The sequence below is a fragment of the Engystomops pustulosus genome, chromosome 4 (genome assembly GCF_040894005.1).
Source record: "Engystomops pustulosus chromosome 4, aEngPut4.maternal, whole genome shotgun sequence".
Classification (NCBI taxonomy): Eukaryota; Metazoa; Chordata; class Amphibia; order Anura; family Leptodactylidae; genus Engystomops; species Engystomops pustulosus.
Genome location: NC_092414.1, coordinates 120,926,275 through 120,946,761, shown reverse-complemented (window position 1 = coordinate 120,946,761; position 20,487 = coordinate 120,926,275). Strand labels below are relative to the sequence as shown.

General features: G+C 38.4%; 1 protein-coding gene across 2 annotated transcripts in view; it reads left to right on the top strand.

The window, feature by feature from the left end:
* The window catches only part of SEMA3C (semaphorin 3C), a 117,116-nt gene that overhangs the window by 61,974 nt on the left and 34,655 nt on the right, over nt 1-20,487 (top strand). For both annotated transcript variants that reach the window (XM_072147257.1, XM_072147258.1), the window contains exons 5-12: nt 5,049-5,168; nt 6,061-6,151; nt 8,807-8,926; nt 10,930-11,072; nt 12,486-12,600; nt 14,541-14,610; nt 18,529-18,673; nt 19,881-20,103. In XM_072147257.1, coding sequence (XP_072003358.1) covers nt 5,049-5,168; nt 6,061-6,151; nt 8,807-8,926; nt 10,930-11,072; nt 12,486-12,600; nt 14,541-14,610; nt 18,529-18,673; nt 19,881-20,103 — 1,027 coding nt within the window. The remainder of the gene's footprint in view (nt 1-5,048; nt 5,169-6,060; nt 6,152-8,806; nt 8,927-10,929; nt 11,073-12,485; nt 12,601-14,540; nt 14,611-18,528; nt 18,674-19,880; nt 20,104-20,487) is intronic.

Sequence of the window (20,487 nt, the reverse complement as noted above, 5' to 3'; positions counted from 1 at the left end):
CGCGCGTATATTATCTCCCGACAATTTAGCAGATGTGAAGAACAGTGAAGAATAGAATAAAAACAGTGAACACAGTGAACACAGTGACCACAGGATCATTTAAGATAAAAACACAGTGCAGAACACAGTGCAGAATAGATTACAGATGTTCGGCACATCTGCTTACTTGTCGGGAGATACGCGCGGAGCGGTGCGAACAAAATAGCATGTGAAGAACAATATATATGTGTGCAGAAGACATTGCAGATGTATGGAAACATCTGCAATGTGTTCTTTACACACATATATATTGTTCTTCACATGCTATTTTGTTCGCACCGCTCCGCGCGTATCTCCCGACAAGTAAGCAGATGTGCCGAACATCTGTAATCTATTCTGCACTGTGTTCTGCACTGTGTTTTTATCTTAAATGATCCTGTGGTCACTGTGTTCACTGTGTTCACTGTTTTTATTCTATTCTTCACTGTTCTTCACTGTGTTTTATTAATTAAATGATCGTTCGCGAGCAGGGGAAATAATGTTATTCTGGTCACCTAGCAACCCTTACGTTTAAAACGCATTGCACTCGCATTGCACTTGCAATGATTGCGAGTGCAATGCGTTCTTGATGCATCTCCATAGACTTGAATGGGGCGTGAAAAACGCGCGTGACTCGCAAAAATAGAGCATGCTGCGATTTTGACGCGCGTGCAAACGAACGCAAGCACGCGCGTTCAAAACCACGCAAATGGAGAAAGACCCATTGAATACAATGGGACAGAGTGCAATGCGAGTTCTGCGCGTCAAATGCACGCGCAGAACTCGCGCGTGAAAAACGCCAGTGTAGAAGGGGCCTTAGGGATAAACGAGACTATGAAAATTGAATGCGTTGTTTAGTATGGTTATATTACAATTTTCAGGTACTATGATTAAGGATGAGCAGAACCTAACCCTCAATGTTCAGGTCCGTAACGAGCATTGTGGGTTCAAGTCCCGAAACCTGAACCCAGACTTCATCAAGAAGTCCAGGTTTGTTCAGCCTGCTCCCACTACCGCCAATAACACCCACAATTGGTGCTGGCACGGATCACAAGTAACTGTGCATATACAAATTAAGCTATTAAATTCATCTGGAGTATAGTAATCAGTAAGTAACCTAGTTGTTGGACCCCACCATTCAAGGAAAATATACCCTGTCCTTTTAAAAGACCTGGCCCTTAACTCCCCACCATCGAAAATCTATAATTTTTTTTTTTTACATGAAAAGAGCTCTGTGACATGCTGTTTTCTGGGGTGTCATTTTTTGCGACTTCTGATGACGTTTTCAATACTTCTATTTTTAGGACTGTACGACCTCCTGATCACTTTTTATTGCAAAATAGTGCCATTTTCGACTTTGGGCGCTATTTTCCGTTACGGGGTTAAACGCAGTGAAAATCCGTAATTATATTTTGTTATAATTATATACTTGTTTATGATTTTTACTGTTTATTTATATTTATATGACTTCTAGGGAAAGGGGGGGGGGGGTGATTTGAATTTTAGGTTTTTTTTAATATAATTTTTTTTTTTACTTTTTTTATTTTTACTATTTTCAGACCCCCTAGGGTACTTTAACCCTAGGTTGTCTGATTGATCTTACCATATTCTGCCATACTACAGTACGGCAGTATATGGGGATTTACTTCCTCATTCATTACAATGTGTTAATCACTCATTGTAATCAATGGGTTACAACGAGACAGCCACAGGTCTTCGGAAGACCCAAGGCTGTCATGGCAAATGATGGGCACTCCCCGATGACGTCACAGGGAGGGACGATCTTCACCAAGGGCACCACCATCTTTTTGTATGGGATAACGCACCTCTCCGTGCACCCGCAGCGGACCCTCGACGTGCTATTACGTCATGGGTCAGTAAAGGGTTAAAAGAGGTAACATGCAGTTATTGGCATTCATTATTTTAGTGATGTTCTGTACTCAGATTTTATATTGCGGTGCACAGCCTTCATGTATTTGGCACACTGTAAGATGAAAAAATGAGCGTCAGAAATGACAAAGCACATTCATGAAGGCTTAAGTTAGCAGACTTGCTTTTTGATGCTCTGATTATGCACCAGAAATTATGCCCAGAAAGTTACATGCAAAACAAAAAAGTTGTGAGTGTCAGAAAACTGAGGATTTTATGGCATCAGCACTCTAAATTGGAACAAGCAGAAAGAAATAAAAAACCTGGGATTGCCCAACAAAAAAAACATATAAAACCATTAATAAACATGCCCCATTGTGTCTGGGGCTACATTGGACAAACATTGCTGAACTACTAACCAGAAAAGTCAGAAGGGTTTCTTGAAAATCTGCTGTAGCACACCAGCAGGTCTCTTGTAGATTTTGACCTTTGCATTTCAGGCCTGCAACAATAAATACAGATTAATACCCACTGTGAGTGGGTAACTGGGCTGCTATTAACCAAAGCATGGTGACACTTCTCTGTCTTCCCCAAGCCTATATGGTTTACTCTAGAATCATTTGAATAGATATTCTAATGTCAAATGTACAATAGAAAAAAAATGTCAGTTCTGAGTTATTCAGGTGATCATTTATATACATCTCTATCCAACTTTTCCATAAATTTGTCATTTCTTCATAGAAGGGCGATGCCTACATAAAGAATGACTCTAATGTGAACTATTTCCTGCCTGAACTGATAGCAGAGTAGCCATGATGAAATGTTGTTATTTATCATGTGCTAATGTTTACATCATTGAAGGAAATGTCTGTGACAGTGTGGCTGAAATGTGCATCTGGTAGAGGCCTGTGCCAGTTATGTGGGTTCGCTGAGTGTATATTTCTGCTCTCCATGGTGCATTACAAACATAGGCATATCCTTAGCTGTTTGATCTATACAATGATGAGATAAGCTAAATGTAACATCATTTTAATACGACTCCATTACCTCTTTTGGTGCTGTCATTCTTTTTTATTAGGTATATGTACTCTGTACAGCTTAGACAAAATCTGTTGCTATCTGGAAACTGTCAGCAGCTCAATAACACATAAGTACTGGAGGCCTATTGACATATCCAAATAGTCTGGTTTGTGTCCTACTAACTAATAAGGCTGGGGACACAAGTGACAGAATTGCTCCGGACTGTTGAAGGTTGAATTATGCACTATTTTTTCATGCAGCATATACTAGTAGTTGTGTTTTTTTTTTTTACCATACTTATTATTTTTACTGACATGCAAATCTTATGTGAAATAGTTCAAAATAAAATCAGTGATTTGAAACCGATTTACTTTTTGGAAAGAGTGAATCAAAAACTGATTTGGAACCTGTAATGTCGTGGTAGGAATCCCTATGATGTAGAAGGAACCCACACTGAATCCCTCGACTGCAGGCTCAGAGACAACTTTATTCCATGCTTCTCTTTGCTCTGTCTGTAACAACTAGTGATAGGTCGTTTGTGAACGAGCCGGCACAAAGAGCCCGCTCATTCGCGTGAACGACGTGATCTCACTAAACCCTGCCCCTAAACGGCTCACCACGCCCATTTTAAGCTGATAAAATCGGGTTAAAAAGAGTGTGGTGTCTGGTGACTGACTGGCCTGTGGCTCCCTATTAGGGAGCCGTCCAGGATCCAGAAAAGCCGGCTCTTCTTAGTGAGCGAAACCAAAAGAGCTAGCTCACTAAGAAGAGCCGTTATTCTCATCACTAGTAACAACTGCCCCAAACCAGACTGCTCCAAACCTCACTGTTGCTGGGCAGAACATGCAAATCACATTGGGGGTCATTTACTAAGGGCCCGAATCGAGTTTTTACCTCGGATTACCCGATTATTACCATTTTGCACCGATTTTCCCTGAATTGCCCCGGGTTTTTGGCGCACGCGATCGGATTGTGTCACATCGGCGCCAGCATGCACGCGACGGAAATCAAGGGGTGTGGCCCTAAGAAAACGGAAAAACTGCCGTATTTAAAAAAAAAATTGACACGCACTTACCTGCACCCAGCGTAGCTAGGTGAACTTCAGTGAACTCCGACGGAATTCAGCACAGCAGTGACACCTGGTGGACATCGGGTGCACTACTTTAGTGATTCGCTGGAAGACCCGAATCCTCCACAGAGAACGCGCCACTGGATCACGAATAAATCGGGTAAGTAAATCTGCCCCATTGACAGTAAATATATTAGCAGAACACATATAACAACATCACAGAGCCATATACAGAAAGGGATCTGTAATACTGAAAACATCTGGTTATTTACATACTATACAGTATATCCTTTGATTCGCTTGATGTACTCGCTTGCTTAGATGCTATTGGTGCACTTTGTGCAAAAATTATTCTTAAAGGGGTCTTCTCATCTGGGCATTGACATTTAATTGAATTCATCTGTTATTTATGTATACATTTTCTGAATTGGATGTTATTAAAAAAGTGTGCATGTGTGAAGATAATTTCCCATGTAGCCATGTTGTCCCTTAGAAACAAGATGGTTGTCCTTGGAGATGTATCCATCTGTGCTGGAGGGATTGCACAGGGATTGTTACTGTGCATCCGACAGCCGTCTTGTGGTAATGAACATTAAATCCAGAAAGTCAGGTGTCTCAGTAGTGCATGCATGACCACTGCGGGGCTGGTCGTATCCAAGGACAGCTATCTTGTTTCTAAGGGACAACATGTCTACATTTATGGGCAATTATCTTCATACAGGTAAACATTTCACAGACAGTGTATCACAGAAAGGCTCTGGTAACAGCCTCCAGGAACCCTTTGGCTCATTAGCATAATTTTAAAAGGATTTTGGAAGGAAGGAGAGCATGGTTAACAAATATAAGATTATCACAGTCACAGTGCCTGGTTCTATACGTAAGTGATTTCTGTGTGATTTTATACAGTTGATTTCCTTTACCAGGATAGGATAGGATACCCGAAATTCCTTCCATATACCTACCCATCGAGTTAGCAGGAGGAGAGAAAAAAAACTCAAAAAATGTTTTGATATATTTAATCTAAATTGAAATCTGTATTCTAATATAACAACACTTCTCTTTATTCTTCTAGCATGGTTGCGGCAATTTTGTACGAGTAATTCAAAGCTTCAATCGAACTCATTTGTACATATGTGGAAGTGGAGCCTTCAGTCCAATTTGCACCTATGTCAACAGAGGTCGCAGGTCTGAGGTATAGTACAGTTAACCATAAGTTATTTATTAGCTAATGTTAAAAATGTCTGAATATTAAAGGGGTTGGCCACTTTGCTTCATGTTACTGTAATGTGTGTGTAAGTGTAGGGGCAGAATATTAGGAAATTTACCAATATACATCTATTTATTTACGTTCTTCACTACTTTCTTGATATGTGAAGTGAAGCCTTTTGTCTTTTATCTCATCAGCCAGACATTCCTGACTATAAAATGGCCGCAGAAGGATGGTCATGTGATCTGTATCTGCCCATGAACAGTCGTCCTGCCAGGACTTTGATCTTATATTAATGAATACTATCAAAAGGTCCTGGCAGGGTGGTATCTTTAGTAAGATACATGTTCAAATATTTAGGCTAAAAAAAAAAAAATTGGCCTACTTGCAGAAGAAAGGTCACTATAATTCATATATTAAAATACAATTTACCAGAGGCATTAACTGACAAGCATGAACTATGTACAAAACCCACCCTGCCTGGGGAAATAATTGCGTCTTCTATTAAGAGATATTGGAGTCATTTACCAGTCTGCCCTCTGTATTAGGTTTACGTCTGACACTACAAGAATGTACTTCATGAAAGGTCGCAGGAAGCATTCTTTCTGCACAGTCACGCTAAATATCAAAGACGCCATTCATGATTTCTTGAACAAAAGGCTGTTATAGAAGCATGTGCTGCAGATTTGTCTTCTAACATAGTATCAGACATTGTAGCAATTCATTGGTGTTAAATCACCAGATATTTGCATGTGCAAGAACGTTACTATGAAGTAAATCCTGCAATAAAAGAAGTTAAAGTGAGTGGCACAGCTTATGTCTTATTGATGTTAACTATTACCATAATGACAAATATTCATGTTCTGTCATATTCTAGGACCATATATTTTTAATTGACTCCAAGAATGAATCTGGAAAAGGGCGCTGTTCTTTCAATCCAAAAGTGAACACAGTTTCTGTTATGATCAGTGAGTATTTATGTGCTAGAGTCATGTTTATATTCCTAGTTTGTAGTACAGATGCAAATGCGTTGTTGTGATAATCATATGTGGTGAAACCGTGATCTAAGTCACCTCAAGAGAAAAAACACAAGTAGAACAGTTTATAAAGAAACAACTACTTATCCCATGTGAAGATTAATCTCTGTAGAGGGATCCCTTGATGTTTAAGTGGTGCTGAGTAGAATAATACACCATATTGTTTTACAAGAAAAGATTCAGTATGTGCAATCGCTAGATGCAGTGTAGTTGTGTTTTTTTTTCTAGATACACACAAGAATTTTATTTTATTTCTGAAAGTAGTAGTGCAGGTGATATTAGTAAACGGCTTCTCTGTGCTTTTTTTACTCCTTCTTTCTCCTGTAGTGAGCAGTGGATCTATAAACTTCCTCAAATACCATACACCCCAAACAAATTAGAAGATGAGGCTTTTTCATACTTAGACATGTGTTACTTCATAATTTAGCTCTGTAAGGAGATAAGACTATAAAAAGATTATGTAAAGAGTTAAGTCTAGGAACGTTATCAGCTGTGTATAACCAAAAAAGCTCCTTTACACAAAACTGCTAAGAGCATAAAAAAGGAAGAGATTAAAGAAGGGCGCAGGAACAAATTTCTTTAATACAATATATTACAAAGTTTGCCATTATGTCCTGTACTATTGATTCATGCAATCTTGCTAAAAGCATTAAAAATGCATATGCATTAAAAAGTTAACAGAAATCTTAAAAAGCATTCACCCCCCAAAAAAACATGGACCAGTATAAGTTAGATCAAAGCAGACCAGGCCAGGGTGGCGTTTGAGTTAGGTGTTCTGTGGCACTGCACTTAGACCTTATGGAACTAGTTGCAGTTCTATAAAGTCATTTGCGGGCATTGCTGCTGGCCTTTCCCCTGATGAAAGAAGTGATTTTATACCGCTCTAGAGGAATAATATGATGTGAATAAATGATTTGGGATGTCAATTAGGGATTGAATAGGGCAAACTATCCTCTTCAAAGGAGAGGAGGAGTAACGGCAGGAGTCATTGCAGATCCACTAGGGTACAGTTTAAATCTAGGGTCTAGCTATCCCATCATAGAGTTGTTATCGGGCTCTAACCCTTCTTGACTTTGACTCTGATTCCTTCAACTATTGCTACTTGGGTAAGATCCAGCCTTCTATTTAATTGGTGACCATTGCTTCATTGATCTTGCATATAAAGGTCCATCTTTTGGTTTTAGTGTATGTATCTCTACCTTTTTTGATTTGTAGAGTGATAGTACATGAAAAGTTACATTTGGATGCTTTCTACCTGTTACTCAGATTGCTAATATTTATTAACATGGTGTCAGATGTGTGTAGGTTGAAGGAGAGTGTAATAGTTGAATATTACTCATCTTTCCTGTTCATGGATTTTGTAGGCCATATGTAACCAACATATGATTGTCTAGCCTAACCCATTCACCTATACAGCCACTAGTTTTAGGGTACGTTGAGGGATGTAGTTTTCTATCAGCTAGACAACCAAAGTGGCTGGGACTATTGCCATAAAGCTTGTGATTTTTACTATCACCGGTATATGTACTATATTTCTCGACTATTCAGGAGGCACTATGTGTGGTGTAATATACTGCAATTTAGACTCCCAGGTTACAAAGTTTAAATATTATTTAATCAAAAAAACTTTTATGTTTGGCTGGAGTTAACCTTCAAACCTCTTTACAAATTGCCTTAGCTGCTGGCTTTCCATTAATTTACATTTGTCCACACCCGATATATATAATATATATATATTTCATCATAGCTTATAGACAGTTCTGTGTTCCAAATTAATCTTGTACTACTGTTTAAAGGTAAGGCTGCATAGCCACAAGGAATGATAAAATAGTTTCCATAGACTTTCTGTGGAAAATAAAAAAAATGTCATTACTCACAGTTGTCAAGTTATAATACCGCAGATTATAAAGAAATATCTCACCCTTCACAGGTTGTATGAGAGGTGTATATAGAATCTTGATTCGGTACACATAGGATGCAATTTACAGACATGTTTTACTGGGCTCGTGTTTATAGACTTATTGATGTTATGTTATTCCTGGACTGAGACGTGAGTGCAAAAGTTCAGAATGCTGACTGCAGATGTGAAGCCATCGATCTCTTTAGTATAAAATACACATAAAGCATCAGCAGGGACACTGGACTAAAATAAAACCATACTATGTATTTGTTACTATGTATATGATAGCTTGGATATGTGATTAAGTAAATGTGAAGCTATGCCACAGAACAGTAGGACTATTATGTAATGTGAATTGTGCCTGTATATCCTAGGCTAATGAGTGAGCTATGTGCCCCAAGGTAATATCCACAGATAAATGTAGCCATTTACATGACAGAAGATTATTATGTCATAAAACTAATTGCAGACATTAAATAGCAATTGAGAGTTTAAAAACCTGCCACAGAACTTTCATAACCTGGCTTTTTCCCCCTTTGGTTTGTTATTGAGAGATGTGTCTATTGCATATAATCTAGAGCAATAGTGTAACGTTTGGATGATTTAGCATGTGTATTATATGTCACTTAATATGTTTTACCATGTTTATGAATGATCTTTCTTTTTGACAATGTACTGTTCTACAGATGAAGAGCTCTTTTCTGGAATGTATATTGATTTCATGGGCACTGATTCAGCAATTTTTCGCAGTCTTACAAAACGCAATCCAGTGAGAACAGATCAGCACAACTCTAAGTGGTTAAGTGGTAAGATTCTTTGCCATTTTAAGTATGTTTTAATGTTTTCAGAATAAGCTGTTGGGTATATACTGTTGTGGGGAGTAGCATTATATCTGAACTTCAGGTGACTTCTTTTTGCTTTTTCACCAATTTTCCTCTCAGCAGGATGAATGTAAGTTCCAGTTCTTCCTGGAACAAGCTTCTACAATGTCTCCTATACACTGCGTACAGAGTAGAGAAGGTTCTGCTCCTCTAATTTTATCTTGCACCCACATAGCCTGATAAGAGGAGAAAACATCATTTTCCTTTATCTGATATATAACATTGTTTCTTATATACATTTGAAATATATACTATGCTATAAATGTATTAGAAATTTCCTTACAGGCACTAGATTTAAAGATTTATAACACAAAGATATGCTGCTTTTACACCTTTTTCAAACACATGAAATTGTAGTAGTGCTGTAAAAAATACTGAATTGTAGACGAGACCAGGTTGGATAACAGGTTAGAAAAATAGAAAATACAGAACTGCAAACAAGACCCGGTTGGATAACAGGTTAGAAAAATAGCAATGTTGAAACAAATGCAATAATAGAGGGCTATTCCGAAGGGTGAGGAATAAGTCAAGGCAATAAAAGTTGTCTTAAAAAATCTGTGACCTGAAAAGTATAGGAGACATAGAAACAGTGATGAAGACTATACATAAAGATCTGTGTGGTGTTTGCTGGTCTAGGGAAAAAGATGAGCAGCAAAGTGCTTTGCAAATACAGTTCTTTCTTTGAATGCACTGCTTTTGCTCTTTAAGCCCCCTCCTCCTCCTCTATACGACACTACTGTGTGCTCGCCCGGACTGCAGCAGGGCGAACAAACGGCAGTGTGAAAGTAGAAATAAATTTGTGTTGCAGTATCCGGAAAAAGGGAGGCAAATACTGGAGGAGCTACTAACTTGGCAAAACTCCCAAATTAGCCAGAAAAACACACATAAAAAAAACAATGTTAGTGCTCTAACTCCACAATAAAAGGTTAGAATTGAGAGTTCCACAGAACGGTCTCACCCAGTTCCTTATAGATCGGAGATTGAAGAAATTTCCTCAGTAATTCCTCCTGTCACGGTGTTCACTTCTCTATACTGGATCCTATGGGAGACCACGCTACACTGTTATGCACCGGTTCTGTATCAGAAAGAATGTGGACAGATGGTGCAGATCACCAAGGATAAGAGTAAAAACAATTTTATTCCAGCATACTCACAAACAATATTAAAAGCGTGCATATCACAATGGTTAAAAAACGCCAGAGGACCTCATGCCCGACCTAGGTTTCGCCCTTTCAGCTTCATCTGGGGCGGTGTGAAAGTAGCCTAACTTCAAGTGGAAATGAACATGTACATATTCTTAAAACATGTACTGGTACTCCACAGTGGGTGTACAACCAAGAAGAATACCCCCAAGCAATAGGCAGTACTCCACAACTTACAAAACAATAGCTACATTGTTGGGTGATGTTTACTCTGTATATCCTAAGCCTTTTTCAAGCACATAAGGTAAATAAAGTAACCCCCGCTTTTGGAAATCATGGAATGCTGTCTATCACTTTGGTAGATAGCTAGCTAGACAAACAAACAAACTGGAACAGGAAAATGGCAACACTCCAACAACAAAATAATAAAGAAATAGTGGGATTATTCTTGGTGCTATGGTTTGGGTTCAATTGCTGAAAGCAAGTGCAAGGTGCGTGAGATTATTGAAGACCATACACCATTATTCAATCAAATAAGAGAATCTCCACTAAGTGAAGTTTGTGTCACTATTGATAAATGTGGGCCCATGGGTCTTATCTCATACACAATATTGGTAATACTGGTCATTTTGGAGTATCGACATTCACTGATTACTTGATAGATCATCACCGATGCTATAGATGTCTCAATTCATGTTAATAGACTGATACAAAAATGAGCATGCTGTTAACATTAGACATATGGGTACATAGTAAGCTACATGTCATAAATATTTTTTATTCTAGAACCAATTTTTGTGGATGCCCAGCTCCTGCCAGATGGAACAGATCCAAACGATGCAAAAGTGTATTTCTTTCTCAAGGAGAGGCTGACTGATAATAGTGGCAGTACCAAGCAGATCCATTCCATGATAGCTAGAGTTTGCCCGGTAAGACATGTTTTCTTCTTTTGTAGCAGTGACTGACAATGTAATAAAATAATAATTACATTTGTTCTAAACACATTTCCTGCTCCTGATGAGCTCTAGAATGAAGGCATGGGCTAGTGCATGTAATGTGCTTCATAACTCTTTTTCCGTCTGGAGAACGTCCAGCTTAATTACGTTTAATAGAAGAACATTACTGAAATAGAGAAAAGAAGTGTTGTTCCATCAAAGCACTGGTATGACCATGCATAGTACATGACTTTGTAGATCTGATAATTCATTCTTCATTTGTGTAAATATCTATTTTATGATGTGTCTTTGAAAACTTACCTACATATTAATTTATTTTTGAATTATTATACAATCTTACAAATATGTGTACCATGTATTGTTAGATGTACCTGTTAGAAATGTGTGCACTTCGTAGAACGTTTGAGTCATATCCTCACTATTCAGTTTAGAGTGATGCTTTTTGTTTTGTTTGTTTTTTGGGGGCCTAAAACGTAAAAATTAAAATGGCATTTGCATCAAAATACAGCATGTGTTACAGGCCTTAAAGGGGTATTCCCACGAAGACAGGTTTCTTATATATACTCAGGATACCAAAAAAAACACATTTTCTAATTCACTGTTATTAACAAAAATACAGCATTTCACAGATATAATTCCAACCTGTCTATCAGTCCTGGGGTACACAATTTCATTTGCCCCTAGACACGACCCTGTAACTTCTGACTTCAGGGTTGGGGAAGCCATCTTGGATTTCTGTAGCCACGCCCCCTGCAGCGGGATCATATTTGTGAGAACACAGTTGTAGCAGAGCTAAAAGGGTAACAGTGTAATGGTCTATCACCCTCTGTCTGTCATACCCCTGTGTAATAGGCATCTCATCTCTGATCTGTCTCAGATATCTTTCTATGTATCAGTGTGTCATTACAATGTCAGAAACCAGAGGAAAGTGAATATACACCTGTACCGTGATAATCTAACAACATTGTCACCCCACAGAACTAGATGGATCATAATGTGTCTGCTTAAAGAGTCCCAGTCCACACCCCGGGATTTTGCACTGAGCAGCCTAGGGAGTGATAGGAGCTAAAACAGCAATAAAACTATAATTGTATAGTAAAAAGTAAATAAGTATATTGTATATAAAAGTATAATTGTAAAGTAAGGGGATAAGTGATATTTACTGTGTTAACATCACTAGGGGATTTTCTTTCATGGGAAACACCCTTTAATGTGTATCTCCTGTACTATGCTACTGTGTCCAAACACAGTGGGCACAAATGGCAAAAAAATATGTTTTTACCTTGTAAAATTATATGAGCTACAGGTGACCATCAGTATCTCAACTAACATTTTGCCAAGTATTATCCACTGGTTCACATGAAGTATAACATCTTCTTTTTCTAGAATGATATTGGTGGTCAAAGAAGTCTTGTTAACAAGTGGACAACATTTCTAAAGGCAAGACTTGTGTGCTCGGTGATGGATGATGATGGGACAGAGACTCATTTTGATGAGCTAGGTGGGTGATTATTTGTGTGTCGCAAAATATCTGTTGTTTGCTAGTGGCTAAGGTATTTGTTCACCAACCATCATAACCTACGGTACATGACAGCTAGTGCTTACAGCAGAGGTACCTGCACTAAACGTTCATATACAGTGCCCATACAGCTTTATACTATGGATCTGTAAATACTTTGTGTGTTTCAATATGGAACAGAATTACTGAAGTATTCGGCTCTGAATACTGCAAAGGAAAACATCTCCATGATAAGCATTTTTTGGAATAACATTTGTCCATTATGCATGTGCATTTGTGCTCCTCCGATGTGTCTAAATGTTTTACACTGGATCTGTAAAGATGGCTACATCCAAAAATACCCAATGGGGACACACACCACATATGAATAGATTACAAGAACTTGAGAAAAAGATTGGTGTGTATATAAATCACCCAAACCAAGTGTAATAGCAAATATATACAAATCTTTATTAAGTACACCTAAAAACAATTGAAAACACTTGAAAAAGAATGCGCTCTACACTAACCTTGTTTACAACTGAAAATGTTACATTGTTAGATTTACACAATTCTGTCAGACCCCCAATAATAGGCCATTATCTGTCTGGAAACCCATTATCACACAAAGTGTTAAATGGAACCTGCCTCCAGGTTTTACCTACTAAGATAGTAGCCCCTCAGGTAAGGGATGAAATGTCCTTTGCAGAATTCCCTCTTTTATGTGAAATATCTCCCATTTACCTATAAATAATCTACCCCAAAGTCATTCAAATCAGACGAGTCAAGTTTAGTGGTTGCAGGGGGAGTGTCATTTCAGAAGCCCCAATCTGCTGTTCTATAGCACCTAGAAACACGTTTTTTGTCTCATTAAAGATAGGGATCTCTTATTTAAGATTCCATTAGACTTATGGATTGTGAGCTGCAGGACTGAACATACAGGTAGTTTTAAAAGATAAGTGGGAACTGCATCTTTATCTGTAAATTATGTCTTTAGCAGTATCTTTGGTTCTGTAGCCTTTAAAGCCAGAACCCAGATCTGAAAGTTGAGATACGCATAGTATTTAACATAACACAAAAAGCATTTGTTGTTTCTAGGTAGTATAGAACAGTTGCTTCTGAAGTGAACGGACTAGATTTCACATAAAAGAGTTCATAGAAAGGATTTTTCATACTCTACCTGAGTGGGCTACTAGTTTAGTGGGTTTAAAACCTGGAAAATGGTCCTCCTTAAAGGGAACCTGTCACCAGGAGACCCATTTTTAGCACTCCCAAAGTCCCCACAGAGCATAGTACATACACTGCCAAAGTGTTTTTGCATAAAAAATAGTTTTTACAGAAAAAAAGATATGTTATATACTGTAGTACCTTTCAATGCCATGTGCCCTGTGACTAAGCACTCCTCACCTGGTAGTGGCTGGAAAAGAGCAGCCCCCAACCCTTGGGAAACTGCTCCTCCATGTGTCCTATTTCAATAAATAAATAACTCCGATTACTCGGGAGTGGCTGTAGAGGAGCAGGAGGTGTGGCTAAGCCAAATGATGGGTGTTTTCATATATTTGAAAAGGACACATGGAGGAGTGGTTTCCCATGGGTTGGAGGGAACTGCTCCTTTCCAGCCACTACAAGGTGACGAGTTATTAGTCACACAGCACATGGTGTTGAAAGGTACTGTATAACATATCTTTTTTTCTGTAAAGCCAATTTTTTATACAAAAACACTTTGGCAGTGTATGTACTATGCTCTGTGGGGACTGGGGGAGTGCTTAAACGGGTCTCCTGGTGACAAGTTCCCTTTAAGCTACCCTACAATGCAGCACTTAAGTGAAAATAAGTCTTTCTAAGGCATCCCTCTAAGATTTAGTACAAAGGAAACTACTAAATGAAATATACTAGACTAATAGTGATGTCCAAATATTTAAAATCTGTTTTTTTTACTATAGAGGATGTTTTTCTCATGGAAGCGGACAATCCCAGGTCTACTCTAGTCTATGGAATTTTCACAACCTCAAGGTATAAAATCATTTGTATTACAAAAGCTGTACTGAAACAGAAAAGCATACAACTAGCTATGACGTAGACTAAGCTTCCAATAAAACAATAGCTTTATATGAGATTCCTGATGAAGAGGCTACAAAGTTTCCCACTGTATAATATCTTCTTTTTCAGCCCCTTCCCACTGACAGCAGGAGGAGAAGCGAACATCTACAGCAGGCATTGATTTGCTGCTGCAGGTGTTTAAAATGTCTCCCTTTTTAGGTCACTAAGTATATATGGACAGTTACATCACTAGGGCATGACCAACATCTTTGTTTAATGGAAGCTGGTGATGTATGCCATTCAGTGGAACCTGTTTCTTGTAGGCCATTATGGCCTAAGTTTAACTGACACCTTTCCTTACAGCAGACAGCACAGTGAAATACGAGTCAACTATGTTGTTTAATTTTGTGTTTCCAGCTGTTTGTTCACATAAACTGACCAGTTTATCTATGCATCTATGAACACATTCTGAATGTATGTCAGGTGTTGTTTAGTAACTGCCTATATGTTAGATTATTAAATGTCTCATAAGTGGAGACTACTACCATTAATACCAAACCATGGTCTTACTACCCTCTGCACAACTGTTGTAGAAATAACCTTTGTCAAGAAGATCATAAGTTAAAGCTGACTACTTTATGTCTGGTATGTCTATTTTAGAGACCGCATGATAAGCATATGTCCATTATACATTTTTGTGTCATTCAAAATTATATTAATGTTTATTCTGCTAGCTGGTAATCTGAAGAGTGGAGGAGATAAGAACTAAAGCCTTTGAGAGCCTGTTATCATACATGGGATTTCCCAACATGTTTTAAATTCTTTGTAATGCCTGTTGGCATATTTTATTATAAGTGTTTTTGAGAAAACTCAAAAATATTATAAACCACTCAGGAGTAATTTGTCTATCTTTATCTATTTAAAGAAGTGTCCCATCACAGACTGTAACATAAGACTAACCATATAATAAGGGGATCATACAGAATGTAAGTGATTAGAATAGCTGATCATTTCCCACTGCACCATCTGCTTTAGATGAATGTATTTTTACAGTATATACCTATTACATACTTATTACATATTACATATATAATTGGCCCACATTTATCAAAAATAGTGCAAACTGCCCTAAGTTCAGTTTGCCTGTGGAGTGTGCAGGGTGCGTCAGATTCATGAATTGTAGTGCCCGTTCTTCATGAATCTGGTGCTTCCTCACTGCTATGACACCAACTTTTTTCAGGTGCACCTATAACATAGGGTTTGCGATACAATTCTCTCAGACACTGCATTATAAATTATTGTGCACCACAACGGCCCTTTCAGTGTAGAATTTTCTGTCACTGCGGGTATAATGCAGCTGCAACACAAATGTTTTGCAGAGACTTTATAAATACATGTGCAAGCAGTTTACACTGAGAAGAACGTGCAAAGTCAGCTAAAAAAATGTTGCAGGGGCTTTAATAAATGTGCCCTATTCATATAATGAAATTCCCCATGCAGCCCTCCCCTGTAATGAAATGCCCCATGCAGCCCTCATCCAGTAAAGATATGCCCCATGCAGCCCTCCCCCAGTAAAGAAATGCACTATGCAGCCCCCCATAATGAAATGCATTGCACCTTATATACTCACCTTTTGATGCTCAAGTCAGCTCCTCTTCCTTCCCCTCTTTAGGTTTAACAAAGCGGGCAGAGACGCATCCATGTCCTTTGCCTGCCGGCACATACTATGATGTCAGCAGCGGCAACACCGCCACATTTTAGTGTGTGGCGGGCATGGACACCTCTCTGCCCACTCTGTTATACCTGAAGAGGAGAAGGAAGAGGAGCTGACTGGAGCATCAAAAGGTGAGTTTATTTTTTTCATACACGGATAACATCAGAAGGTGAGTATATTATTTTTTTTTATCCACTCGTGTATAAGCCCAGCTATGGTCTAGGAGCGCCCCTTTTAGTATAGCATCCAGGAAGCACCCCATCCCTATAATATACTGTACAGGACCACTCCCATTTTAATATACTGTCTGAGAGCCCCCCCCTTATAATATACTGTGTGGGAGCCCCCCTCCCTATAATTTACAGTTCAGGAGCCCTTTATTGATATACCATCCAGAACTGCTCATCCCCTTTCTTATAATATAATGTCCAGGAACCATTATCTCCCCCACCCCGTTATTCCATACCAGTAGCCATTATCCCCCACCACCTTATTACTTACCAGTCGCCATTATCCCCCTACCCCGTATTACATACCAGTAGACATTATCCCCACCCCCTTATTACATACCAGTAGCCATTATCCCCCCACCCCCTTATTATATACCTGTAGCCATTATCCCCCACTGTCTTATTACTTACCAGTAGCCATTTACCCACCCCTGTATTACATACCAGTAGACATTATCCCCACCCACTTTTTACATAGCAGCAGCCATTATTCCCCACCCCCTTATTACATACCAGTAGCCATTATTCCCAACTCCACACCCTTATTACATATCAGTAGCCATTATCCCCTCCCCACATCCTTATTACAAATCAGCAGCTATTAGTCTCTACCCCCTTATTACATACCAGTAGCCATTATTCCACCCCCCTTATAACATGTCAGGAACCACCTCCCTCCCTTCTTATTATATAACAGGAGCCACTATTTCATCCCCATCACCTTTATTACATATAAATAGCCATTATTTCCCCCACCCGCCCTTATTATACACCAGGAGCCAATATTTGGCTTTCTTTGCTGATGTCTCATGGAGGATATATAACTGGAAGGAGAAACAAATTGTTAAAGCGTATCTTCTCAAGTAGTGGGTGGCTTCCACTGGCTGAAATGTTGTATATTATCTGTCCACTATAATTAAGATGTTTCTGGCAGAAATTTTATGCATTCCAAGGGCTGATGATATTCAGATTTACTTGGCAGTTCCAGCAGAAGTCTGTTGATGGTAGAAATTATTCTAGAAAAATAAGAGAAAAAAAACACAAACGATCAAGTGAGCAACATCCTCACTTGGATGAGAAGTGCATTAGTATGGCAGACAAATGTTCTCTTTAACTCTATGAAAATTATCTCAGCTGTAGTTTACTGAAAAAATAAGTGATGTTCTTTCTCCAACTGCTTCACTTAAAAGCCAAAGTGAAGCTATACAATAACATCTGTCATAAAGCACCAAAATACTCAAACATTAAAAGGGCCACTTGGCATATTGCCAATGATGTTATGGAAAATAGTTCATAAATATATATTTTCAATTAGCTTTTATCCTTCCAGAGCTTCAAGTGTATTTGGAAGTCTGCTCAGGAAGCTTATCAGAGTAGACCAATAAAACAATATTCTATATGCCATTTCCAGCTGCGTGTGGCCTACTTAAAAAGATTATATAAATTTTGGGTCAAGAAATGTGCATGTGGAGTGCAGGCAGTGATTTTTCAGTATATGTTCTAAAAGGAAAGTTTATTTTAGGAACTAGACCTCCAAATACTGACAAATGTAAATAGAAAATGGTTAAAATGGAGAAGAGCTGAATTGTTGAGAACTAGGTATTGGTTGCTAGCCAGTAGGTAGAATTTCAGGTTTTACTATATAACATTTAAAATATGTGCATCCGAATCTCCAGGGAATAACCGTGTGAATGAAAGGACTAAAGGCAAACTGTAAAAAGAGCTACTGTTTCCAGGCACAAGTTTTGTTTCACTTCTGAAAAACATTCCTTGGGAAGTTATAGAGGCAGTCAGAATAAATGAGCTTTAGATTTATTGCTTGTTAGCTGTTTATTGCATTCAATTATTGGGCTTGTAGTAAATTATCTTATAAATATGCAAAGTGGTGTAAAATGTTTTTTGTACTGTTTGTGTTGTCATCCATGATTATTCTATTTTGTATTTCAGCTCAGTTTTCAAGGGGTCTGCTGTATGTGTTTATCACATGTCTGACATTCAAACAGTTTTTAATGGTCCATTCGCGCACAGAGAAGGTCCAAACCACCAACTGATACCTTACCAGGGTAGAATCCCCTATCCAAGACCTGGTACGGTAGGTACCAATACAGCATTGTACTACCTTCATATTTAGAAGCATTATTATATACTGTACATATACAGCAGGGTTGTCAATTACTGTAAGTAACTATAGAGATGTTGAAGATCATATGATAAATGCTTTAACTGTTTATGACCAACCATCTTTTAATCCTTTATATCATTGTTGTCGACACACATATTTTTTTTTTAGTTTTCATAGTCAGACTTTATACACATCAATAAATATTGTGTATCCAGAATGTACTCTGAGCTTCCACCTTTATCAGTTAACTGTATAAGAGTTCCCCTGCAGTTCCCTGCACTGGCCACTACATAGAAATTAGAACTTGAAGATTAATCGCACCCACTTTTCTGATATTTAAAGGAAATCAAGAATGATAAAAATCAAGAATGATAAACTAATGAGCCATTCCTTTACCAGAGCCCCTCCTCTGTGCTGTAACTTTACAGGCTGTTACACTGTGTAAGAGCACTCTCCCCCCCTCCTCTACTGCTATGAGATTACATCTGTCAATGGAAGGTGGAAGTGCTGGGGGAGGGGGAGACAATGTTATAGTCTGTGAAGCTACAGCACAGAGGGGCTATGGTAACACCCAGAGGAGCCCTTTGGATCATTACCATATTTTAACAGTTGATTTAGAACAAGGGAAACAAATCTAAGAATATTACCACCATCACAGTCCTTTTTAGGTACCGTTGGTTTATCATACTTGTTTTTGATTTTCTTTGAGATCTATGGGTAATTAATATAATTATCCTGGAAAGCCCTATATATGGGAAATACGAAAACCACTTTGTTTAATGACTTTTTCAATAATGTAATGAGAAAGACCAATCAAACTTGAGTGGAGGAACTTGTAGATGAAATAAGAGAACAATCTCCTAATAGATTTGCCGTTCTCCCAGATGTCCTTATTGGTTTTACTGTTAGCTAAATATATTCCACTAAGAGCAAAAATTTAGGAATTGATGCACGTACCCAATACCTACACATGTTCAGTTATGTCATTTTCTTTGTTTGTGTTAGTTTATACTTACTTTTTCCTCAGTCATCCCTTCTGCTCTTTGCTGTATTGACTATTTTCATGTATTTCCAGCATATTTTATGATGCCTTTGTGTTTACCCATACAGAGCTGTCATGCAAAGCATAGCATACAGAGTTGTCATACAGTAATGCCATATATTGTGTTTTCTTTAGTGCCCAGGAGGTGCGTTTACTCCAAATGTGCACACAACAAAGGAATTCCCAGATGATGTTGTTACCTTTATAAGAAACCATCCACTTATGTTCAACTCAATTTATCCAGTACATAAGAGACCGCTTCTAATAAGAACAGGCACTGACTACAAGTATACAAAAATAGTGGTGGATAGAGTAAATGCTGCGGATGGGAAGTATCACGTCTTGTTTCTGGGGACAGGTAAGGAAAATAAGAAAATTGCAACCATATTAACAAACTTGGACCTTCTTGGTCCATTATTATGTAGGACCTGGTGCACTCCCGAACCATGTCTGCAATGTGTTTGTTGTATATACATTTTATATTTGGTTATAGTTTTACTGTACAGTATTATATAAGGTGCTGTGTCATAGACATTGCCTATAAATAGCTCTTGTGGCAAAACATCTGCTTGCCATTGAAATGATTACGGGGGCCCCTTTAGGATATGGACCCCTGGTCAAATGCCCAGTTTGTCACCTCCTAATGCCGGTCCTGAGGACAGCATTTCTTACGCTCACCTCTATCTGTGTCCTCTGACGTAGATAGAGGTGAGTTCTTTAGTGGAGCACAGACACGTGACTA